Below are 26,426 nucleotides of genomic sequence, written 5' to 3'. Positions count from 1 at the left end.
CACACTGCACACCCCCCATGATCACCCTTTTATGTAATAGTGTATTGTTTAATGCAGAGTATGTCATATAAAATGTTTCTGGAATGCTCATAATGTACTGAACATTATTGTTTATAGTAATATATTTGTTGTAATGTCATGTGTATGGTCATGAGGCTTTGCTATGTGATATGCCCAAAGATCTCATGGCTTAAAACATATCCAAGCAAGACACTCTGAGCAGAGGGGCAATTCGCACCTCACTAAGCCATGATTAAACCAAACCCAGCTTTGCAGCATTCCAGGAACGAAGGAGTGGCCCAGGTCTCAACAAAAGATCAAAAGGACCTTCAAATGAGCTATCGCCCCCTTTTCCTTGGCTAGCTTGAAGCCATATAAGGTACTGCTCACTGACTCAGGACATGGATGAACCCCTACAAGGACATTGTTTGTCACCTGACCTGGGGGGGGGAGGAGGAGGAGAAGAGACATTTTAAAAAGGGGAGACATTTTGCCATGCGGGCTCTCTTCCACTTCCATCTACAAACACCACCAAACAACTGAAGTTCTGACCTGGGGGGAGCCTGGCTGGAAAGGGACCAACCAGCCTGTGGTGAGAATCATCTGTGTTTGTAAGGAAGCTGAAAGTGTTAAGCCTAGTTTAGAATGCATTTGGCTTTTGTTTATTTTGATCAAATCTGACTTGCTTTCCTCTGACTTATAGTCACTTAAAATCCTTCTGTAGTTTAATAAATTTGTTTGTTTATTTTACCTGAAACTGTGCATTTGGTTTAAGGTGTGTCAGAGACTCCATTTGATGTGGCAGGGATGGTGCATATCCATTTTGTTGATCAATTGACGAAAATACAAGCTTGCAGTGTTCAGTGGGCAGTTCCTAGGGTTGCATCAGGGACTGGGGATATTGGCTGGGATCATTCTATTGCACAACTCAAAAAGTGGCTGGTTAGAGTCATTCACTCACTGAGTTGGGGGCAACTTGATTGCTGGTGACTGTGTGGGCACCCAGGAGTGGGAGCTCTCACAACAAAGCAGAATAAGATGGGCTCCAGGAGTGGGTGACTGGGGTGACGCAGTGATTCACCAGCCTAGATTGCACCAGGGGAAGGTTACAGCAAGTTTACTTTGAAGAAAAGCCTTTGAAAAGCCACGTTGCTGTTGACAACGGTGGGGAAATAATGGATTTGGTCCATACACTACCTTCCCTAATAACTTCAGCCAACATAGCTCAAGTACAGCTATGAGACATAGAACTCGAAACTGTCCAGCTGTCCCTCCTTGTGACTTTGAGGTGTAAGTTCCAAGGATACAGGAAAATGGGAGAGTTTATTGCATTTCCTAGTTACTCTCTCTCAATATAGCAACTGCTGCTGTGCTGTATTTTAAAGCTAAGTTAATCCCTCTGCTATGATACTCTATTTATGGCAGGGCTGTTGATAGAGATGATGGCATTGATTTGCTTAAAAATCCTGCAGTGCTGTTGTGTAGAGTTGTGACTTAAGGTCTGTGAGCGAGTATTCTCACTTACAAATATCATAGCCAAGGTCTGGCATGACTGTAAAGCTTTTTTCCAGATTGCTGTATATTCTCTGCCTTTGTGATTGCTGGGGAACTGAGTAGAATATTTCTCTTTCCTGTGGTGAACTGTTCTAACTTGGTGCATCAGTGAGCATACTTGCCAGTGTAACAGTTTCTGGCTGGGAAAATGAGTTAATTTGCAAAAGAGTTGTGTAGTTAGTAACCTTCTGAATTAGGTGTGGTCATCCCTGTGTGCCCTAGGTGAGTTTTTTACCATAAGTTATTAACTCTGTGAGATAGAATTAATTATGAGTGACTGTCATTTAAAGGACAACAGCCATCAGTTATCCCCCCACTATATCTGAGAGCAGTTTTCTTACTCCATATCTAGGAAAATATTCTGATGTCAAATAACATGAGTGTGGGAACTGTTGGTAGCTTCTCACTTCTGAGGACTTAGGCTACAAAGTACTCAGTAAATGACTGTACAAGGAATATCACTTGGCTGTTGCCAGTACAACTTGCTTTTACGGAGAGGAGAAGAGCTTGGTCCTTCACTCCCAGGTCAGCAAGGGCCAGATTTTTAAAGGTATTTAGGTGCCTAAGGATACAGATAGGCACTTAATGAGCTTCCATTTAAATCAATAGGAGTTAAGTACCTAAGCACTTTAGAAAACCCCACTAGGCATCTCTATGTATCTTTAGGTTTTTAAATACCTTTGGTCCCAAGGTTATTACATTACATCCCTTTGCTCTTTAGTGAATTTCTCTGGACTCAAGGATGGTCCCAAAAGGGCTCAGATTCAAGGCCTCTTCAGAGGCAGAGTTGCTGGAATATGGGGTAAAGGAGGAAAGGAATTAAAAAGAAGAAACTCCCTGAGTTCACAGCTCAGAGAATAAGTGTTCCACACAGAGTTCCAGACCTAAGGTTCACCAAGTAATTAATACCCAGCCACAGGAACCCTTTTCCCTCAAATGGGATTGCTAGCACCTTTGGCTTCAGTCGCTGAAAACATGTTGAAAGGAATAAGGAACCCATGTATTGGCCATGTGAAAGCTCTGCAAGTCCTCTAACCCTTGTGGTTCAAGATTGCATTCATGGCTTCCATCACATGGGAGTCAGTGTAGTGATTCAAGTGCTGCTGTAATTTGCTGACCACAGCCAGTGCATGTAATTAATCTGGCTGTAGCATTTTGGACATTATTTACTCTATGTAGGGATTAATCAGGGAGACTAGAGTATAGTAACATGCAAAAGAATTTGTCCTGACAGTGTTTTAGGGGGAGTGAGCATTACCCCCATTAGAGTAAATGGCAACAAGAGCCAATGCTATGCTGCAAACTTTTTGGACTAATTAAAATGACCTTGATTTGTCTGGGTTTAATTTGAATCAGCTGGATTGTGCAAACAGTGTGTACTGTTCTGAATTATGGAATTTTGTATACACCACACATGCCCCATCCAGGCATTTGGCCCCCAGTACATAGCCATTTAAGTTGATGGCTGAAAATCTTTTCAAACTACTTTTTACATTTTGTTTACACGTTTTAACAAACAGCATGAGACAAAGTCAAGTCCTAGGGCAGCAAATCCAGTTGTTTTTAACAAGGATCTCTTCATGCTATACTAAAAAGCTACACATGTGCCTAATAGTTTCTCTACACAAAAATCCAAAGCAGGGCGTATTTCCCTAGTACTCTGCACTCAAGTCAGTGATTTGATTCTGTTCCCCAGCTGGTGTAGTATGGGGAGATAACTCAAGACAAACACCTGTCAGGGATGTTCTAGATAATACTTAGTCCTGCCTTGAATGCAGGGGACTGGACTAGAAGACCTCTTGAGGTCCTTTCCAGTCTTATGATTCTATATTCTATGAAAACCTACCCGGTTCTTATCAGATTATGCTGTCTCTTAAATACTGTTCTAAACAAAAAGGTATCTGGGTATAATGGTCAGTGGATACAGTAGCAGGGGAGTTAAATGGCCTCTCCTGTTGGTTTGGTATGGATCATGTGCCACATACCTAGCAAACTGTCATTCCCACCAAGAACAGGAATAGTTGTTTGTTTTTTTCCAGTGGTTGCAAGCTTGCCAGAACAGGACATCAGAAGTTGCACTGCTGAGTTGTGGTCATTTCATCAGAAGAAATTAAAATGTTTTTAAAATTAATTATTAAAAAGCAAATATAAAAGCCTGAGTCTTGAGAATCATCAGGACACAAATATGAGTCTAAGTTTTAAAGATTCTTTATTTCACTGTCTGACGTCTACTGATTGGTATGAGACAGAACTGGAAAACTTCTCTTGAAACCGAAAATCTGTCTGCACCGTGAGATGCTCAGCCTGGCTAGGAAAGAGTAGTATATTCATAGCCCAAACTCAGTAGCCTTGTTTAAGACCTGTGTTTTTTTTTGTTTGCAGGTTCATGTATGATTGGTATTTACATGCACAGATGGCTAGCTGGGTGCCTATCTAGCCAGTGCACGTGCAAAACCACACAAGAGAGTCTCTGCTTTTAAAATCAAGCCCCAAAGCCTGTCTGTCTTTGTACTGAGACGGAAGCAAGATGTTTGGAGGGTTGAGTGAAAACAAATCCAAGAATCCTCATGTTGGTTCCCACTGGCTTTCCTTGAACCCTATTAATAAGATGTCTGGAGATTTAAACTGGAAGCCTTCCAACGTGTTTCAATTGTTTCCTTCTTTCTTTCAATGTTCCATGTTTCGAATTGCCCCTGGCAACTTAATTTTGCTAGAGTTAAATGTAATGCACACTAATTCGAGTGATAGGGAATTGTCCTCTTACTCATTTCAGTGGCATTGGTCCATGTGCTAAATGCTTGAATTTGTGATCACTATAACAACTTGTACACCCAACAGCAGTGTGACAATTTTGTCTCTCACAAAAACATATCAGCACACGAGTGGAGGATTCTCAAGCTAATTCCAAGTGACTGTTTTTTCTATGATGGGCTACTGCCAAATACTTTACAGCAGTGTTTCTCAATTATATTTCGCTGTGGCACCCTTGCGTTGCCATGCCATACCCTCCGCCGACAAGTCCAGGAAATCTTCCCCTTTTTGGCGGCGCGCTCTCTAAGCTGTTTTCGGCGGCGCGCGATTTCTGTTAATTTTGGCGGCGCGGTTCCGCTTTTTCGTGGAACCCTTCAACTCAGCCCACGGAACCCTGGGGTTCCACAGAACACTATTTGAGAAACACTGCTTTACAGTATTACATTTTTATCTTTCTGTCTCTCATTTGTAATATCTTATTTGAAGCTAGAAGATTTCCTAATTGATCATCTTTTCTGGCAAATACTTTCCCTTGTGCTTTCAGTGAAATTACATTTTTGCTTAATGTGAATTGCTTGATACGATACAATGTTACTTTCTTTGGAGCACATAGATTGCCAGTGGCATCTGCATAATCTTGAGAACAGTGCTGCTTGGACTTCCTCAGCTGCCTCATGGCCTGCCTGTGCATTATAGGACCTACCTAAACTAAGGCTATCGGAGTTCCCAGTTTTAGTGACTCAAACTTCAGAATCAAAGGAATTTAAATATTTTAAAATTACAATATTTGGTTACTGTGGTGATAGGCTCTAGAAATAACTTAGGTAGATGATGAATACTTTACCAGATGGTATGCTTTGAAATTGGTCAAATTATAATCTTAAACTGCTTGACTGTATACCTTCTAAAACTGATCATTCCGAGCCTATGGGCCTGATGAACCAGAGTTTGAAAAATGATACTTGGGGTTCATGTGAGAAAACAAGTTAATGTCGCTACTTATGTCTTAATGAGTGGCCAATATTTCTCTTACCCATTGGTATAACAGAATTTATCTTTAAGGTCTCACGCAAACCAAAAATGCTTGCCTAAAAAATCGTGACTTCAAGCAAAATGATACTGTCAGGCAAATGGTCATTAGCAGGGGTACAAAGTGCCTATTGTCTTTCTATTTCCAACTGGAAGCTAAAACAACTGACACTCCTCCATACTCCCAAACTCCTCCCTTCTCCCCCAATATGATGCATAATTTGTATAGTACCAGAAATGTGTGGTACTTTATAGGTCTGCTAGATAATGTGCCTGCCTTGCTTGAAAGAGCCTTCATCTTTTTCTTCAGCTCTGCACAGGCTTTGCTATCTTTTTTGCAGTAGATTCCACTTTGAAAGGCAGGAGTAAAGTTTACAGGCTATTCAGAAGAGGTATTTAAAAGGAAGAAATGGCAGTTGTGCCCAGCAGATTGAAAGGAAGATCCAGGTTGTATGGGGCCGCATAGAAGAAAGTGAAGGTGCTCTATCCAGATAACTTGGAGCAATTGGGATTACATCCCTGGCGGTGGTGAATGTGAGGACAGGATAGCTGTTTCCCTTCTTTCTCTCTGTGTATAGGGTGATGCAGGCAGGCTGCTAGGACTCCTATGTCCTGGGATTCCTTTCGTTCTATTTTTCACGTCTTGAGTGACAGTTTCCCTCCACCTTCCCACCTAAACTTATGCACATTGAGGATAAATATAGTTTCCTACTACATTTGCAACACATACATGGGATGTAAAGGCATGAAATAAAACTGCTTCTTAGCCTAGCTATAAACCCCAGCAGCCAAGGGGCAAATGGTTTTCAAGTGATGCCATTTAAATGCTTTACGCTTCACGCTTCAAAGCTGCACCCCTTAAATGCAGTACTACATTGAAAGTCATAAAATTAACAGTGCCTTGTTCCAGAAATCTGCACCCCCTGCGCAATCAGTCAGACTTGCTCACTAGTGAGAAAAAATGTTTACTGATTAACTCCTGTCAGTCCTGCAGGAATCAACACAGCTCAGAGAGGGAGTGGGGAAGCTTGTTCCTTCTTGGGCATCAACAGAATTGTGAAATGCCAATTGATTCCATCTGTACAAACCTGCTGGAAGCCATAGAGGGCTGTACAGGTGCCACGGAGGGCCTGATTTGGCCTGGAGAGGGTTAGGATTAGGGTTGTTGCTAGTACTGATGCACGAGAAGGAAAGAGCCCAGTTTGCACCACTGAGCCCAGGTTCAGTTTGAAAGGCTGGCAGTTAACTGAGCAGATGGTGACTGAAATCCTTGAGATTCAGAGCCTCCCGGTGACGTTTTTGTCACAGTTGGGAAACAAACCACCCAGAGAATGGAGCATGAGACTGTCACTCTGGAGAGAACTCGGTGATACGGGGGTGTGCTCGTGCTCTACAAATAGCTTAAATAAAGAGAATTTGGAGCCCTGCTAGGAGGATGTTCATTTTATTTAAGTCGCTCTGTGGACAGAGATTTCCCAAAGCTATGTTCTTATTGGTGCACCAAGTCCCATGCTGTGGAGGCCATGGCTCTGTTTTTATATGGTACAAGGCAGCTGAAGAGAGGAAGGATCAGGAAGAGAGTTTTAAAATGCCCCACTCCACCCTTGTGCCAAGCCGTCCATTCCGCAGTAGCATGGGCACCTCCAGCAACTCCTCTGACTTTCTCTTGTAAAGACTTAGGGAACTTTCTGTATTTCATGTTCAGTTTTTACAAGGAAGTGTGTTGAAAGAGGCTGTTGGGTAACAAATTTCAGCTGAAAAGGCAGCCTAGCTTCGGAGGAGTGGTGGGGCGAGAGGGCTGGGAGGGGATAATAGTTCATGGAGTCGTATGAAAGTTAGAAAACATTAATCAGGCTGGCGGGGGGAGGGAAGGGTTTATAATCTCTTCCCTGTTGTACTCTTTCTCCAGCCCATCATGGGACTAAGGAGTTGAGAGCACAGATCCCTGATCTGACATAGACTCCCTGTGGTCTCTTAGGCGCAGATCCTATAAGGTTATTTAGGTTCCTAACTCCCATTGAAATGAGTGGGGAGTTAGTTGCCTAAGTATCCTGGACAAAGGTTATAGGCTATCTTTCATGGAAAAACTAATTTAATAACCCCCCCGAACTTTTCAAAATGGCTTGTTTGAAAAGTAATGAAACTTTCAGATGAATGAGCCATCCTCTCCTAGCAATAACCTGCTCCAGGGTCTGCATAAGGAGGCTGCTGGTGAGCTTGATGAGGGCAGAAGGTCTCCAGGTGAGCCTCAGTAGCCTAACGTGCACCCTGCTATAGCTTTTTGCTGTTTCTTTTTGTCTCACCCTTGCTGACTCGGGCCTGCATCACTGAGTTGGGCTTGAGTGTTTGGATCACCCTAACTCATGAAAATAAAATTGAGTTAGCACCCCGAGAAGCACTAAATTGTTCCCGCACTTGTGAATGTTCTTTGTACATTGCTGGACGATTAGGCTGTTTGTTGACTCAGGGATGGTGAAGGCTGGACTGTTTGGGTGTGTTGTTGGGGGAAGCCTTGGGCATAGGCGGTAACTTGTTTACATCACTCTTCAGCATTGAACAGGACACCGTTCCAGAGCTGAAGAGAATCCAGGATCAGCTCTAGTTTCTTGGAATATGAATTTCAAATCTCCACTGTGGGATTTCTTGAAACTACCAGACAGTGCCCTGAGCTAGCAGCTGGTTTGAAGTTAATGCAATCAAACAGTTTGACTGGGCTTTCAGGACTCTTTTTTATTAAAAAGGAAAAAAGGTTAAATCTTGCTGTGTTTTATAAAACTCAGAGTGAATGAGATTCTTCACATAGCTGCTGCTTTCTAGCATCATGCTGCCCCTTTGCCGTGAGTTTTCCCCTCCTTCCCATGGGGTAGGAGCAGTGGAACAGGATGAGCCTGATGAGGGTGCCGATGATGGATTTAAAGTGAAATGCTAACTCTATGCTAATTATGACCCCGGGGCGGCTCACGCTGGAAGTGACTGGGTGACAAAGATATTAGTGGTATTGCTGACGATGAGCTGTGGTTTAAATTGCACCCTGGGTCTTAAATGCTTCCCCTGCTGCTTTACAGTAGCAGCGATTACTAATCCCAATAGGAACGTAGAGGAGACTGCCAGCAACGAACTCAATCATGTGATCTCTTTCCCACGCTTGTGATGGGGTCTCTGAGCTACTTTTCCCTTCCATGTTACTGTCTCCGTCCCTTTGTAGCAGCTGCCACTCTAGCCTTCTTGACTAGTGTGGATAGACAGCCTATATATACAAAGGAAATGTGAAAGCTAATATTCTCCTAAAGCAGACAGCAAATGTTTCTGATGTTGCAGGGGATCATCCAGTTTAGGGGAAGCAAAGGGGCAATGATGGTACTGTAGGATGCTGACATTCCCCACTGTGGGATGTGGTGCCCTTTTCCCTCATCGCCCAGCATATATCCTGTTAACCAGAATAACCCTGCACTGATATCTGGTGCTCCTTTTGAATCAGGAACTGGCGTCAGGAAATGGCAGTGTTAGAAAAGGATGCATAGTGGCTTCAATACTTGAGGAAGTGGGGGTTAGGAACTAAAAGGCTCAGTTTTAGACTCAAACAATCAAGATCTGAATATTTATTTTCCTTTCTCTTTCTCTCCCAAAATCTGTTTCAGCAACTGTACCAGATCCTGACAGACTTTGATATTCGGTTTTATATGTATGAGCTGCTCAAGGTGAGTGGTGGTCATGGAGTCCACAGTGGCTGGGGTGGGGAAATGATCTCCTCTGAGGCAGTGGCAGAATTCCTGGAGCAACCTGGCTCTTGACTTTGACTTTTAAGCTTATTTCTTGTCTGATATTTAATGCAGAATCATTGTTACGTGACAGAGCCCACTTGGGAGGGGTTGGTAACAGAAGATCAAATAATAACCAGCTACCTTGGAGGAGAGAAGGAGCTGGGAAGCTCATAACTGAACTGGGGCTCTCTAATTGTCTTTTGTACTGTAGGTATCTGGTGTTTTTCCTGCAGTGAGTGCACTATAGATAGTGACTGTGTAGGAAAATGGAGGGTAAAGCCCCAGGGCAAAGCACTGGAAACGAGTGGGGTGAAGAGAGTAACCCAGGTGAACTAGGGACGGCTGGCATTATGCAAAGCACGAGGGGGTAGATTACTAACTCTATGTTGCCTAATGCTGCAGAACCTGAGGGCATGCCCAGACTTGATTTTGTAGCCCCAAGTGTCCAGAGTCAGGAGGACAATTAGGGAGTTGGGTGGAAGGCAGGTGGCTTCGAATCTTCCTTTCCCTGAATGATCCTGTGGGTCAGAAACAAGCTGGCTCGTTAAATGCTTTGAAATCTTTCAAAGCTCCTGAAGATTTTTCTGTCAGTGGGCATGAGGCTTTAGCCAGTGGTTTCCAACTCGTGGCCCACAGGGTCTTTCAGAGTGGCCCATGGCTCCCCTCCCGCTGGTTGCAGAAGGGAACCGCTGCCTAAGTACTCAGGCAGAGTAGTTACTGGTACAGACTCCTTGCTGCAGCCAAGGGGATGGGAGATCAGAGTTCCCCTCCCCTTGGCTTGTAGCAGAGAGCACAGCAAAGCGCTCCGCCTGGGTCCTTAGGTGCTGGGGCCCTTCAGACTGGTGGCCCTTCAGGGCTGTAAAAATTATATTTGTGGCCCTCGAGCCAAAAAGGTTGGGAACCACTGCTTTAGACCCTGTTGACTCTGCTGGTATTTTAGTTACCTTTGTTAAGGTAACTAAGCCCCTTTGAGACAATACTTAGAAACTTTCAGTAAGGCATCTATTAGGCTGGTACTGCTTCCAAAGGACAGAGAAGGAAGGAAGAAAAGGGATGAATAACATATTCAAAGGAGCAGTGTGTGCCCTTATGCTCCTTTTGGTTTTATTAGACTGGCCCACACCTTCTCTGGAAAGGCTTGTGTACGATCACGTGGTAGGTCTTTGAGATCTGCACAACTCCCTCTATGGGATCTCAAGCTTCAATCTGAAGGAGTTAGCAGAGCACTTCAGTTGTCATAGCTGTGCTCTGGGCACTATCATGTTGAATCTGTGCTAAGGCAGCAGCTGTTGTCCCTCTTGGTTCCCAGCAGGGCTACTGGATTATTAAAACTACCATTTCCAGGCCTTCTGGGCTGGCTTCGGGTCTGGAAGTGTCAGAGAAGGCCGTCTGAGCCCTGAAGTGTTCACTCCAGGAGTCAGTGACTCAAGATGACCACTTGGAATAGATCTTCTAGCCAGCCCAAGCTGTGGTTACCCATCCTTGTTCCCAGTCCTCTCAGGCAATGATTGTGCCTGTCTGGGATGGAAATCGCCTTCTGATTGAGCTCAGGGCATCCTATGAAGTTTTAGGCTACTTCTGTTTTTAAGGAAATGAGGGAGAGGAACAAGAAATACAGCCTTTTAAAGCAAAGTTAGAGAATGCATTGTCTGCTTTAGTGCCTTCCATGTGAGGCTCTCTGAGCACTTGACAAATATTGATTGATTGATCTCCACCATCTCTTTGAGGTAGAAAAGCTGCATGCACCCCACTTAATACATGGAGAACAGCTGCACAGAGGTCATCAAGCTGAGAGCAGAACTCAGATCTGTGCACTCCCTGCCTGCGTATTTCCTGCCTTGTGCTTTGAGCCACATCGTCATTCCCCCCATGGCCATTATGCTCCTTGCATGTGTGAGAACTTTGTTTAGACATTATTGGTAGATCCAAGAAGATTCTGTAGGGTCAGAAGAAAAGCCTTCCGAAAGCATTGAGCACATGGTCGAAATTGCTGGATTTCTGGGAGTTCCTCTCCTGCCAGCGGAGACCGTGAAAATGATGGGCAAAGTCACGTGGCCTTGTGGATCTACCTTTCGATGGGACATCCAGCTCACTGCCTCTTGAGCTCTAAAGTACATGCTGGGAGCACAGATCCAGGAGTTGGGGCCTGGTACGACAAATTAACCAGGGGTAGAATGGCAGCTGCTTAGTCCTCTCTTGTTCTTTACTGGCAACATGCCACTTCTGCTACAACCATGATGGCAAGTGAAATAAAGGTGCTGGTTGTTCATAGTCCTTGGGATGCAGTGCTCTCTCAAAGCCAAAGGACTGGTTCTCATATTCTCTTCATTCAGGCACACTTACCTTATTGGCTGGAGAACCATCTGTTACATCGTGGACTTTTGTCTGTGTTTGCTGGTTTGTCTCTAACCTGAATGTATATTGTCTGTCTGCCAGGCCCTGGATTACTGTCACAGCATGGGGATCATGCACAGGGACGTCAAACCCCACAACGTCATGATAGATCACCAACAGAAAAAGGTACTGCTGCAGTGGGGCACAAAGTCACCGAGGCTTCAGGGCAGCTTGAAACTTTGCCACCACGAAGTCCTGAATCTAGGCTGCTGCTTTCTTATTCTCTCTCCCCACCACTTTCTCTCTCCAGAGTTAGATCACTTGTACTATACATGTGTTGGGTGGGGATTGTCTGTCTGAACCAGCACATTTTACTTCTGCTTCCTTTACTCTGAGCTCTACAGAATTCTGTAGCTACTGTAGGTTTCAGATGACTAGTCTAAGTGTGGGTGGATAACCTCCTTTCACCTGCAACTGCTAGCCTGGCTTGATCTCCTAGCTGAAAGCCTGTGGCTTATCTGCGCAGGCCTGCCATATGCATTACTGTGGCCTCCTTTTCCCATGTATCTTCTGTCATTTTTTTTATACACACTAGTCAACCCATGGGATAAAATACCTTACTGGGTACTCGCTTGTTGTGACACAAACCTGTTGTCCCGCACCAGAGTGTCATCTTAACTTCATTGCCGCATTTGGCAGGGAACTGCTCATTTTCCCCTTTCCCGTTTGGGGTGGATGCTGCATATACCAAAGTGACATCAGTATCTCAGGGTCTTTCCCTCAATCCGACCAGTTCAAATGGCACCGTAGAGTCCTCCCACAGGCACTTTTCTCCTTTGCTACTAAGCCCCAAGTCCTGCTCTGTGAATCAGTGGTAGCTGTATCCAAGTGTATGCCTGCACCTGAGGGGTTGCAATCTCCCTGGCAATTGTAACCCCTGCAGGTCCATGCCAGTGTAATGCAGTCTGCATCACTCACCTGAAAGAGCAGCTCATCCCCTTTGCTGTATCCAGTGACTCTCTCATAGCTCTTCCCACTTGTTAGTATTGATACTGCCTTCGGGCCCAGCTGTGCTTTTGATTTTTGTTAAATGCAGCTGGTTTGTGTCTGGTCCCTGGCATCCAATTAAATGTCATTTTTTGGCTGGTGGCATTACTAACAGATGAGTCACCCAGCAATAGATTATTTGATTAGGATTGCAAGGCTGTGAATTCTCTGAGCTGTGGTAATTCCACAAAGCACTGCAGATAATAGAGTGAGGTGACAGCATGAACAGAGCCCAGACAGTACCACATCATTGCACAAAGGGCTCCGGGCTTTCTCCAAACCATTGAAAAAGGATTTGGCAGACTGGGCTTCACCTGATTTGTTTGTACTTAGGCAACTAAACCTGTTTGCTCCTGACTCTGTGTGTTTCTCTTTATTGCCTGTTTAGCTGCGGCTCATAGACTGGGGTTTGGCAGAGTTCTACCATCCAGCTCAGGAATACAATGTCCGCGTCGCCTCTAGGTACTTCAAAGGACCGGAGCTGCTTGTGGACTACCAAGTAAGAGTCTGCATCCAAAGTACTCCTTAGCACGTTGCTTCTGGTTGCTGCTTTTAGTTTGTCCATTTGCCCTTGGGGGGGTTACCAGAGTTCAGAGAGACTTTGCTATGCAGTTGGAAAGCTGAGAGCCTCCTTTGAATAGGGGTCTTTTGGGGCTTGGGCCTAAGGTAAGTGTGGCCTTTCCCCCATCTGATTCATTCTTCTCCTCCCTCAGATGTACGATTATAGCTTAGACATGTGGAGTTTAGGCTGTATGCTGGCCAGCATGATCTTCCGAAAGGAGCCCTTCTTCCATGGCCAGGACAACTATGATCAGGTAAGGAGATGCTTCTGACTCTGAAAGGAGGAATTCTTGTTTGTCTCGTCTCTCTTTGGTTGGGTCTGAGGTTCATGGGATGGAATCATCTGATTGGTAAGGCACTGTTATGTATTTGGTGAACTGAGGTGTCAGGACTTGCACCACAGAAAGTATGTGCCTTATGGAAGGTCCAGTGATATGTAGCACAAATTGTTGCTGTGCTGGAGAAACGAGTTTGCAAGGGAGTTTTCCTTGGACCTCAGGATTTTCCCAATGCTGAGCTCCTAGCCTCGGACTGCCCAGCTCCCAGGTGCTAACAGACTAACTTCCCAGACTCGTTAGTGGTTACCAAATGTAAAAGGACCCATGGATGCAGCAGCCCGTCCTCCAGCTGGGCATTTTCTTAAGTCAGTGTCCTGCCCTTCTCTTACTGCTTCTGTAAATCTGTCTTTTGTTGCAGCTGGTTCGCATTGCTAAGGTTCTGGGCACAGATGAACTGTATGGGTATCTGAAGAAGTACCACATAGAACTGGACCCACATTTCAACGATATCCTGGGGCAGTAAGTAGGAGCCAGAGGGGGGAGCAAAACATGGCTTTTGGTTTCTTTTCCATAAAGGAAAAGAGAAGATTCCATAAATCTCCATCCCAAGAATGACTCGAAAGCACAAGTGCTGCTTTTCTTCTGGGCTGCAGTGTCTCTGGGCTGTCTCTTCTCAAACTATTGTTGTATCCTGGGGTTTTTCTATCCTCTGGCTGTCTATGCACTGAACAGGCCACTAGATTTTCATAGTAGATTCTGTTCTCTGCCTCTCCCAGTTTCCAAGAGCTCTTCTAGGTTTATTTTTCTTTCCATGTTAGGGTCTACGTCTCCTGTTCCTCGTGAGGCCAGTAAAATTACTGAAATGAGTTGGGAGGAACCTAGTACAGATGTTGGGAATTGTCCCCTATGAGCCATTGTAGATTTTGAAGGCAAAAAGGACCACCCAGATCATCCAGTCTGACCTCCTGTATATCACAGGCCACCAACACCATCCAGCACCCATATGCTAAACCTAACAACCAAAGCTAGACCAAAGTATTACAGCCCACAGAAGACTAGAATATTATGCCACAGGCAGAAAATAATGGGGACCGAGGTACACCAGTGTCTGAGGCCCCTCCAATGGCAGGGAGATTCTGACAAGTGACCCACACACACACGCTGCAGAAAAATCCCCAAGGCCACTGGCAATCTGACTTCGGGGGAAATTTCTTCCTCACCCTACATGTGGCAATCTCTGCTTTCCTTAGATCCCAGAAATTGTTTTGCCTTCGTGCTTTCAGCCTTGCAAAATTGTCTCTTAAATTTACCAGCCCAGCCACAGGATCTACTTGCCCATCCTTTCCTGTGACGATAATGAGAAACCGGGGTTGATGTTTTCTAAGCAGGGCAAGGGATTTAATCACATATCTGCCAGTAAAATTAGTGGAAGATGCGTGGCTAGATCCACTGCACTGCTTTGAAAGTCTCAACAATGATTATCTTACGGATCTGTCAAAGTAAAATCATTCCCCTCACCCAGGGTGGCAAGTAGACATTCTCACTTCTATGTGCCTGGTTTTGAAGCCCTTGTATCTCATAGATTTTAAAGCCAGAAAGGACCATCATGATCATCTAGTCTGACCTCCTGCACATTGCAGGTTGCAGAACCTAGCTGTCATCCTAGTTGTTTGGAATTCATGCCTGTTCTTTATGGAATAGAACCCTTGACAGCAAAGGGTCTCTCTGTCAGTCTGCTCATAAATTAGCCTTACTGTGCAGTTCTCTCCCTCTCTTTGGGATATAGAGCATTCACTCGAGCCAAAGCCAGGTATGCTGGGTTGTAAAGGAAAAGGCACGAATGGCCCTGCCTTTGTTAGTTGTCACTAGTGAAATGCTGGATTCTGGACGTAGAGGTGGTTGGTCGGTAGCTCTGATTAGCTCCTCTGAATTCACATATGGGGTGTGATAGGTGAATCCTCCTAGATCTGATGGTAGTTGCTCTGCCATTCAGAGATTGGTCTGTGCTATGAGAGACCTCCCTCTGCTACAGGCATTCACGAAAACGCTGGGAGAACTTCATCCATAGTGAGAACAGACACCTGGTCAGTCCTGAAGTCCTGGACCTTCTGGATAAACTTCTGCGATATGACCATCAACAGAGACTGACTGCCAAAGAGGCTATGGAGCACCCATATTTCTGTGAGTCCTGTGGGGAGTCACACGGCTGGGCTTGAAAAGGAGAGGGGTTTGTTGATCTGGGGGGAGGTGGGGCTTCCATTCAATGTCTCCCTATGGATCTTGCTATCATATTGATGGCTGGAATTCCAGGTTCTCCAACTTCAAAGAGTCCAGTGGAAGCTTGTGAATCTTGAAGGGGGCTTCCTTGGAAGAACCTAAGCCATCATGAAAGTGAAACTTTAATCCGCTCGTAATGCTGCTTCCCATCCCTGGCTGATCTTTGTGTCTCTTGCAGACGCAGTGGTGAAGGAGCAGTCCCAGCCCAGCTCAGAAAATGCTGTGCTCTCCAGTGGCCTGACAGCAGCACGATGAAGACTGGAAAACAACGGGTAATTCAAGATGTTTACAAATAAAAACAAAACCTTCAGTCACACAGTGAAGGGAAATAACCAAGACCCCTCCCCATTTATATTCAGCAGAAATCTAACCTTTTGGGGGCTAAAACCTCTGTTCCTCTCCAGTGGTTGTGGATAATGTAACTCTGAACCTGTGGTACCAAAGCCCTGGGCAAATGGTTTTGCAAGATTTAAATATATAGGGATGTACCCAGGGCTCATCGCAACTGATCCTTGTTCGCATTTCCATGGCTTCTCCTCTTCTTTCCCAGTCTAGCCTTTTCCTACTATGCGGGTGGGGCAAACTTGCCATTCCACCAGTGGACCATAGCATGCATCTATTATAAATAAGCCCTTTGGAGCTGTGGATGCTTGGGGCCAAATTCAAACCGGGTGTAAGCAGATGCAACTCTGAAGTTTGAGAATCATACCTGCTCACTCCAGATCTGAGTTTGGCCCTTTAATTTCAGTTTCAGAGGAAGAGTGTCTCAGAATGGTTTGGATCATTAAAACGAACACACACCTTCTGAGTTGCTCAGAGAGAGGTGAGCACCACTGCAGGTGCATTCCGAAAAGGTTCCATGGAAAGAAACAAGATAGGCCTGTTACGGAAAGTCCTGGATGTAGACGCAGAAGGTTTTTTTGTTTGTTTGTTTTTTTTCCTGTAGCAGGAAAAATACTTTCCCACAGACCTCAGGAAAGCTGATACTGCAAGACTGTCTGTAATAATAGACATACAACCGTATAACTTATGACATGGCTCATGTGATAATTCATGCCAGGTGAAGTACTATTCCAGAGTGTGAATCTGGAGTGTTTCAATCCAGCACCATTGAATGAAGAACAGAATGGAGATGTTGTGAAATGCAGTAGGAGAGCTGGGGATGCAGTAGGGGGAACGGCAAGAGGGGGAGGAATCAGGAAGCAATGGTGTGGTGGGAACAAGGAGGATGTGAAGCTATTGAGGGGACTGTGTAGCTAATGATCCAGAGCTTGGGTTCATGTAGTGTGTTAACAATCAGCCAATGATGAATTCTGGGGCTAAGATTCTGTCTGGGGTGTTGGGGTTGTTCTCTTGTGGCTTTTCTTCAGATCCCTTGATAGCTTTATTAGCCCCACAACTCACAGTTGCCTCCTTTATTTGTTCTGTGTGTAATTTCATCCAGCGGTTCTAGTAACCTCCTAAACCTATACACCAGAGAAAGTGTTTTGCCACCAGCACCTAAACACAGAATTTTCTTCTCCGGCATTGTCAAATATTTAATTTTTTTTATAATATAAGGTTAGAATGTTTCTATTTGAAACATCTGTTTACATTCCATATTCCAATAAAGTTATATTGGCATTGATAGCAGGTCAAATCCATTTGTATAATTCACTGAAACCAATAAATATCTATACGTATAAACTTCTGTTGTCTTCTAGTCTATGGGGATGTTCAGAAACTAAGAGCAGCTGAAGGCTTTGCATTTGGTAGTTAGGGTTGAGTTCCAATTTCCTTTGTATCAGAACTGTCTCTCTAACTTTCTCTCACTAGCTCCTTTTGGCCTGATGCTTTTCATGCTTGGTCTCAGCACAAACGTGAAATTGTTTGAAAGTCTCCGCAAAATGGCTTCATAGACTCTAAGGTCAGAAGGGACCAGTATGATCATCTAGTCTGACCACCTGCACAATGCAGGCCACAGAACCTCACCCACCCACTCCTGTAATGGACCCCTAACCTATGACTGAGTTATTAATGTCCTCAAATCATGGTTTAAAGATTTTAAGGTACAGGGAATCCACCAGCAAGTGAGCCGTGCCCCATGCTACAGAGGAAGACAAAAAAAACACAGAGGCGTTGCCAATCTGCCCTGGAGGAAAATTCCTTCCTGACCCCAAATATGGCGATCAGTTAAACCTGAGCATGTGGGCAAGACTCACCAGCCAGAGACACCCAAGAAAGAATTCTCTGTAGTAACTCCGAATCCACCCCATCTAACATCCCTTCACAGACCATTGGCATATCTACTACCAGTAATCAAAGATCAGTCAATTGCCAAACTAGGCTGTCCCATCATACCATCCTCTGCATAAATTTATTAAGCTCAGGCCTGGTCTATACCTTCAAATTCGGCGGCAGTTGATGGGAGTTACGCAAGCTATGCAGAGTAGCTTGCGTAACTCTCATCGACTTCGTAACTTCCCTTCTATGCGGCATCTTCACTGCGCTGCACCACTTGAGGGGGTGGTTTTAATGCGTAGACTTCCGGATTGATTGAGTGGGTCTTCACTGGCTGCTCAATCGATCCAGATAGATCAATCTGACGGCAGCAAATTTGCCACTGTCAGTGAAGACATACCCTCAGTTTTGAAGCCAGCTTGGTTTTTTGCCGCCACTGCTCCCCTTGGAAGGCTATTCCAGAACTTCACTTCTCTGATGGTTAGAAACCCGCGTCTAATTTCAAATCTAAATTTCCTGATGGCCAGTTTATATCCATTAGTTCTTGTATCCACATTGGTGCTGAACTTAAATAATTCCTCTCCCTCCCTGTTATTTATCCATCTGATGTATTTATAGAGAGCAATCATATCTCTCCTCAATCTTCTTTTGGTTAGGCTAAACAAGCCAAGCTCTTTGAGTCTCCTCTCATAAGGCAGGTTTTCCATTCTGTGGATCATCCTAGTAGCCCTTCTCTGCACCTGTTCCAGTCTGAATTCATCTTTCTTAAACATGGAGGACCAGAACTGCACACAGCATTCCAGATGGGGTCTCGCCAGCGCCTTGTATAATGGTACTAACACCTCCCTATCTCTACTGGAAATACCTCGTCTAATGCATCCAAGGACTGTATTAGTTTTTTTCACGGCCACGTCACATTGGCGGCTCAAAGTCATCCTGTGATCAACCAATATGCCCAGGTCCTCCTCCTCTGTCACTTCCAACTGATGCGTCCCCAGCTTATAGCAGAAATTCTTATTAGACCCTAAATGCATGACCTTGCACATTCCACTATTAAATTTCATCCTATTTCTATTACTCCAGTTTACAAGGTCATCTAGATCTTCCGGAATGATATTCTGATCCTTCTCTGTACTGGCAATACCTCCCAACTTTGTGTCATCCGCGGACTTTATTAGCACATTTCCACTTTTAGTGCCAAGGTCAGTAATAAAAAGGTTAAATAAGATTGGTCCCTGAGGAACTCCACTAGTAACCTCCATCCAGTCTGACAGTTTACCTTTCAATATGACCTGTTCTAGTCTCCCCTTTAACCACTTCCTTATTCACCTTTCAATTTTCATATTAATCCCCATCTTTTCCAATTTAACTAATAATTCTCCACATGGAACCGTATAAAATGCCTTACTGAAATCTAGGTAAATTAGATCCTCTGCATTTCCCTTGTCTAAAAAATCTGTTAACTTCTCAAAAAAGGAGATCAGGTTGGTCTGGCACGATCTACCTTTTGTAAAGCCATATTGTATTTTATCCCAATTACTGTTAACTTTAAATACTTTCTCTTTCAAAATTTTTTCCAAGACCTTGCATACTACTGGGGTCAAACTAACAGGCCTGTAGTTACCCGGATTGCTTTTTTTCCCTTTCTTAAAAATAGGGACTGTTAGCAAATCGCCAGTCATACGGTACAGCCCTGAATTTACAGATTCATTAAAAATCCTTACTCATGGGCATGCAATTTTATATGCCCCCCGATTTAGTCCCATTAAGCTGTTCGAGTTTGGCTTCTATCTTGGATGTGGTCATTTCTGCCTCCATATCCTCATTCCCATTAGCCACCCTACCATTATCCCCAAGTTCATCATTAGCCTCATTAAAAATGGAGGCGAAGTATTTGTTTAGATATTCGGCAATGCCTAGATTATCCTTAACCTCCACCCCATCCTCAGTGCTTAGCGGTCCCACTTCTTCATTCTTTGTTTTCTTCCTATTTATGTGGCTATAGAACCTTTTACAATTGGTTTTAATTCCCTTTGCAGGGTCCAACTCTACTTGGCTTTTGGCCTTTCTCACTCTATAGCTACATGTTCTGACCTCTGAGAGGTAGCTTTCCTTGCTGATCCGTCCCATCTTCCACTCCTTGTAGGCTTTCTGCTTTCTCTTAATCACCTGTCTGAGATGCTTGCTCATACAGCTTGGGCTACAACTTTTGCCTATGAATTTTTTCCCCTTCCTTGGGATGCAGGTTTCAGATAGTTCCTGCAACTTTGACTTGTAGTAATTCCAAGTCTCCTCCACATTTAGATCCATGAGTTCTTCAGTCGAGTCCACTTCCCCAACTAATTCCTTTAATTTTTTAAAGTTAGCCCTTTTGAAATTAAAGACCCTAGTCACAGATCTATTATTGTTTATCTTTCCATTTAGTTTGAACTGAAATTAGCTCATGGTTGCTCGAACCAAGGTTATCTCCCACAACCAGTTCTTCTATGAGGTCCTCAATACTCACCAATACCAAATCTAAAATGGCATCTCCTTTTGTTGGTTCAGTAATTATTTGGTGAAGGAATCTGTCAACTATCTCATCCAGAAAAATCTGGGCCCTATTATTACTACTAGCACTTGTCCTCCAGTCTATATCTGGGAAGTTAAAATCTCCCATAATCACACAGTTCCCAGTAATATTTACTTAATTAAAAGCCTTAAAGAGGTCTATATCCATGTCCAAATCAGATCCTTGTGGTCTGTAGCACACCCCAACCACTATCCCAGGGGAAACTCTAGTAGTTTTCTTCCCTAATGTGATTTTTACCCAGACAGACTGTCTTATCAATTCCATCACTTCTAATTTTACAGTCTACCTCATCATTGATATACAACGCTACTCCACCACCTGTGCCTTTATATCTGTCTTTCATAAACAGCACATACCCTTCAATACTTGTACACTAGTCGTGATGACTATTCCACCATGTTTCTGTTATTCCTATAATATCTGGTTTCACTTCCTCTACCAGTAGCTCTAGTTCCTCCATTTTGTTACCCAGGCTCCTCATATTGATACACAAACATCTTAATTTTTGCTATTTGGCTTCACTCACATTCCTCACCTGATTTGGCACAGTCATTCTACTGCCAATGTTGTCTATTAGATTGGTATCTACACTACCCTTCTTTTTAATGTCCATTCTGCTCCCCACTGCTGTGTCCTTCCTTACTTCATTTTCCTCCCTCTCAATGCTAAAATCAGGCGTGGAGATTACCTGGGCATCTCCCCCAACTCCCTAGTTTAAAGCTGTTTTAATCATTCGTGCCAGCCTCCCTCCTATCAGTGCATTTCCCTCCTACTCAGGCGAAGTCCATCCCAAGAGAACAGTTCTCTGTCCATGAATGCCTCCCAGTGACCATACAGCCCAAAGCCCTCTGTATAGCACCATTGCCTGAGCCATCTGTCGATCATCAGAATTTTGTCATGCCTTTGTTGTCCTCTAGGGACAGGCAGAATCCCACGAGTCTTCCCCAGCATGGCATAGTCTCCTTTGATACATGAGAATCTAGCTTTATCATTTGTACCCACATGAAGGACAATGAGTGGATTCTTTCCTGCTCCCATTAGGATCCTCTTCAGCCTCAGGTCCACTCTGGTTACAGGCTTGTCTGTTCTTCTCAGCAGGGAGTCCCCAATCACGTAAACCTGCCTTTTCCTGGTAACACTGTGATTCTCCAGCCTCTCCCCTGTTCTTTCTGGCTGTAAGTCATCTCATCTACTATTCTCCTTTGCAATCTTCTGCTACCGTTCCTGTATCCTCCTGGTGCTCTTGTTGGGTGGTATCTCCATTGGCTCATCCACTCTTTGTATAGGACTAGCTGCTCTTCTGTTCTTCCTTGCCCTCCCACCTTCAGTAACCACCTGCTGTTCCTCTTCTTAATTTTCCAACTCTGCAAACCTGTTTCTGAGCTCTCTTTCTCCTTCATTAGCTTGACTTTTCCTCCGCCGGGTTCTCACAGTCACATGCTTCCACTGGCCGCTTTCCTCACCCAGCACTCTCCCCTCAGAGTTCATCGGTCCTGCTTCCATCTGCAGGTCTGGGGTTTTCCCTTCAGCCTCCTCATTCCTTTGCTCCATCATCTGCTAGAACCCCCTTCTAAATTCAACCAGTTTCCACCTGCATCTCCAACCCTCGAATCTTCTCTTCCATCAGCTCTATGAGTCGGCACTTCATACAAATGAAGCTCTTTTGATGTCCCCCCTCCAGGATCATGTACATCCCGCAGCTTCCACATCCAATCATCTTCATTGTCTCTTCCACTGCTTGAGTGACTACCACTACCGCCTCTGTATCTGTCATAGCCTTTCCCCTATTACCTGTCAGTGAGAGACGCAAAAACAAAGAAACTCCCAAAAACACCGTCCAACGAACACCCCAACAATACCAGAACACCACACACTCCCTCCTCAACTCCTCTTGCAAACTCCCGTTTGCAGCTCTGATTGCTGGGTCCTGGGCTGCTGCACCTGGTTTTGTTCAAAGAGGGTTTCGTATGCCCAGGGAATAAACTTTTGTGCTTGCCAGATTCTCAGGGTGTCTCTACGGTGCAGTAAAACACCCACGGCTGGCCCATGTCCACTGACTTAGGCTGCGGGGCTCTGAAATTGCAGTATAGACCTTCAGGTTCAAGCTGGAACCCTGGCTCTGGGACCCATTAATGGGGGAAGGTCCCAGAGCCCAGGCTCCAGCCTGAACATCTACACTGCAATTGTATAGCCCTGAGCCAGTTGGGCCAGCTGCGGCTCTTTTAATTGAAGTGTAGACATACCCTCACACTTGAAACGCCAGACCAGGGTTGTTTTCTAGAGCTCTCCTTCAGAGAAAGAGTTCAGGTTTGAAAACCAAATATGTCAGATTCCTTGAAAAGTCCTGAATTCTTAACCTGCATGTTGACACATCTGAATCCTTTCTTGCTGTGGGTGGATGGAACATTGTCTATTAAGGACATTTTGATCTAGCATCAGCCCTTCATTTCTTTCCTGGTTTAAGAAAAGAAATGCAAATACTAGTACTAATGCACTGGCCACGCTGAGGAGTCAAGCAGTTGGAAAATTCCAAAAGTGAAGGTTCCTCATTTAAATATGAACCTCCAGTGTACTATACGAGTGGTTCTTAACTACTTTTATGCTGGGATGGCATGTCTCCCCCGCTACCTCCCCTCTGTCTGTCTCTGTCCAGAATGAGCAGAACAATTGCAATTGCCTGATGGGTTCACAACCCTGAGACTGAGAATCTATGATCTATACCAGAAGATTTCAAATTGTGTGGCGTGTCAAGAGGTTATGGGGGGGCACAAGAAGCTGACGGGGCCATGCTGAACGACCAGGGGCAGGAGAGGGCTCTGTGCATACATCTCAGCTACCAGAAGCAGGCTCCCTGCCTGTCTCTCTTCCCCCATTGCACACCTGCAGCACCCTTCTACTGGCAGTTACCCTCCTCTTCTGGGGAGGTTGGCAGGGACTCTGTGAGCAGAGAGCTGACAGCTGCACCCTGTGTGTACTGCCCCCCCCCCCACCAGAAAGAGCCCCCTCATGTCCTCAGAGCCCCATCTACTTCCCCTTCTGGACAGAGCTTGTGTGTGGGAAGTGGGTCAATAGGGAGCCCTATGCAATAGGAGCCAGCACTTACAAGGTGCAGCTTCCCACTCCCCTACTGACCCCAGCCCATAGTGCAACCCTGTTCACTTCCCATGCATGGTGCACAAGTGAGACAGGCAGGAAGCTGGGTCCTGGCCACTAACACTGCTGGACCATTGTGGGGAGCAGGCAGCTTTCTCAGCAGCCACATGGTGAGTGCCCCCTTGGCTACCAGGCTCCTCCTTCCCCCTTGCTTAGAAAGAGAGGGGGTACGCATGAGATGGGAATTTCCAAAGTTGGGCTCAGCAACAACATCTTGGGAACCTTTGATCTATACTAGTAGCCATAATAGATGGCAATAGGGTGAAGTTAGTGCTGGGGTAGAAAATCTTTGGAATGTCCTGACTTCTGATTGGTTGCTTCTCAGCCTCTGGGTTGCATTAACTCTGGTTTTGTGCATTTAATATTTAAATTCTAAACTGTTAGAACAACGCTTAGTGAATGTCGCCATGCACATTGGGAAAAGGCAAAGGTTTATGTTTCTTATAGCAAGAGGCGCACGCCATTAACGCTGCAGCGAGAGCCATCTGCATTTCACAATTTTTGTGTTTTGCATTTGTAACTAAGGGTGCGTGAATGTAGAATCTTCACCCCGAGTCCTTTTTTTTTTTTAATCTGAAGAGGGAGAAGGGGTGGAGGGCTCTGGGGGAGAGGACAAGGGTCATAAGAACCTACTTCCTATCTCCCACTGATAGGGGTGGAGACCCTTTGGCATTCCTCCCTCACACAGCCATGCAGACTTGCAGTACATACTGTGTAGTCTGGCAGGATCTTGTACTCTGAAGATCTCAGCGATGCTTTCCAAACACAAAGTAAGTTAGGAAGAGAAATCATATTCCCCTCTTAAAGGGAGGGAACTGTGTGGTATACAATGGGAAAGCGACTTGCCCCAGTCCCCCCGTAAATTCAATCTGGTCCCACCACCTCCTCCACATCAAAGCTGGGATTGAGACCAGACATAAGAAGCTTCGGCCCAAAAGGAAATGCGAAAGTTGACTGAAAACATGATTATTATGGAAATACCCTTGCAACCTTAACTAAAGCATTCCCTATAGCTGTAATATACACTTGAGTAGTACGTGTGTGCACATAGCTGGAGCTTGATCAGGTTCTTCCCTCTTTGAGCCTGTTAGCATTTTAGATGCCCAGAGCAGGAAATGTCACTTCACCTTGTTCAGTAATAAAGCATTTTTCACCTCCGTAAGTAGTAGATGTGAAGTGTCTTCAGAAGGAAGGGGGGAGGGGAGATCTTTCAACACATCCCTTCCTGCATGCTCATGAACGGTCACTTATATGCAACAGCGAGAAGCAGGTGAGCTCACAAGTGTACAGTTAAAATTCCCGGGTTGGTGGGCTGGACCAGTGCCGTAGCAGCAGCCAGAGGGCTGGAGTTCAGAATCTGAGCGTGGAGCCTTGCTCTCAAGATTAGTAGGGTCTGGGAGCACATTGGAACCAGTGCAGCGGGAGATTGGGTGTGAAATAAAGTGTTGGGGTCACGGAGAGATTCCTGCCTCTCCCCACTAAAAAGGTTACCCTGGGTGGGGGGGACACTGCTAACCATAAGTATGGGAGGCAAGGAGGAAAAACGGATTTTGATTCACTTGCCATTCTTTTCAATAGTAATTTAGCACTTCTACAATGCTGACATCTTTAAAGCACTCTACATACACTGTGTAAGCCTCACCCCGCTCTTGGGAAATAGGTCTCTATTATCCCCACTTTACAGATAGGGAAACTGAGGCACAGAGGTTCTGTGACATACCCAAGCCTGTGTAGGGAGTCAGATTGCAGGGGGAGGGGAAGGATTAGAACACACTTCTGTCTGTTTGGCACTGTGCTCAGTTTGCTGGGCACCGAAGAAGGAAAAGGCTCTGGCTACGCAGCGGCGTCACCTGCAGCTCACGTCTGATGCTTACTTCCCTCCTCCCATCTCTCCCCAGGTCCGATGCTGTTCCTCCCAATTTTCCATAAGCAGAACAAGAACCAAATCAAACGTCTTATCAGCGTGTGTACAGAGCTGGCGGCCAGACGGCGTTGCGGTGGCAGGTGACGAGACCAGGGACTGCACCAGCTCCATGGCACCCATCAGTTTATAAACAAAAACCTTACTTCTGAATGTAAAAGGTTCCTCTGCCTTTGACTTCCTGTTCACCTCTTCCTGACCCAGAAAGCATGGAAAATGTGAAGGGTATGCAAAATGGTTATTGGCTAATGTTGCTCCCCCCCCCACCCCATTCTGACCTTTGCCCCCCTGAATCCCCTGCGTGATGGATTAACTAGCTGGCTCCAGACTTGACATGGCAGGGAGGGGGTGGCGGGGGGAAATATGGCATGATGGACAGTTCTATATTATAATTAAAGGAATTATATATTATTGAATAAAAGTTTTAAAAGAAATGTATGGAGAGTATTGAGTATGGAAGGAGCCATGGGGCGTGCCCTGCCCCGCTGCACTGGAGAATGCTAGGGCTGGTTGGAGCCCTTCCTGCTGCTGTCTCCTGTCGTTCGCTTGTTTTACAGGGGGGAAGAGAGTGAATCTGTTGTACAAAATCATTTGAAGTGTTATGGCGGGCTGGAGCCCGCCGCCTGTAACTACAGGCTGGGTTTAAGCAGCCAGGCTAACGGAGGACCGGAGCTCGTAAATCGATAGGAAAACTCTCCACGGGGCCTAGCATCTTGCCCCAAACGTCAAGCTCCTTCGGAGGCCTGGATAAACACTAGACGCTTGATCCCTGGGTGGTGGCTGCACCACAGCAAAGGGTGAGGCTGGCTGCCACCTTTAGCTAGCAGCCTGCTTCTCCCCCCACCCTCTGCCTCTGAATGAACTGCCGGGAAAGGCGCAAACTCTTTCTGCTGCCGTCCCCCAGCAGAGAAGGAAGCGGTGCAGGGCGGGGGTATTTCAAGAGGAGTATTGATCAAGGAGAGGCCTTT

The 26,426-nt window shown here is 45.3% G+C and overlaps 1 protein-coding gene across 2 annotated transcripts in view; it reads left to right on the top strand.

The window, feature by feature from the left end:
* CSNK2A2 (casein kinase 2 alpha 2) overlaps nt 1-26,104 on the top strand; it is a 40,301-nt gene extending 14,197 nt beyond the window's left edge. The window contains exons 5-12 of one of the 2 annotated variants that reach the window (XM_067552590.1): nt 8,973-9,032; nt 11,532-11,615; nt 12,865-12,975; nt 13,190-13,291; nt 13,734-13,834; nt 15,348-15,496; nt 15,771-15,864; nt 25,436-26,104. In XM_067552590.1, coding sequence (XP_067408691.1) covers nt 8,973-9,032; nt 11,532-11,615; nt 12,865-12,975; nt 13,190-13,291; nt 13,734-13,834; nt 15,348-15,496; nt 15,771-15,847 — 684 coding nt within the window. In that variant the 3' untranslated portion in view covers nt 15,848-15,864; nt 25,436-26,104. Of the gene's footprint in view, nt 1-8,972; nt 9,033-11,531; nt 11,616-12,864; nt 12,976-13,189; nt 13,292-13,733; nt 13,835-15,347; nt 15,497-15,770; nt 15,865-16,340; nt 17,279-25,435 lie in introns of those variants that run through there. The other variant, XM_067552596.1, reaches the window with a different exon arrangement.
* Nucleotides 26,105-26,426: the final 322 nt, after the last annotated feature.

Source organism: Emydura macquarii, unplaced genomic scaffold (genome assembly GCF_026122565.2).
Source record: "Emydura macquarii macquarii isolate MOO-44397 ecotype Brisbane River unplaced genomic scaffold, CSIRO-AGI_Emac_v2 contig_295, whole genome shotgun sequence".
Classification (NCBI taxonomy): domain Eukaryota; kingdom Metazoa; phylum Chordata; order Testudines; family Chelidae; genus Emydura; species Emydura macquarii.
This window is presented reverse-complemented; position numbering and strand designations above follow the sequence as displayed.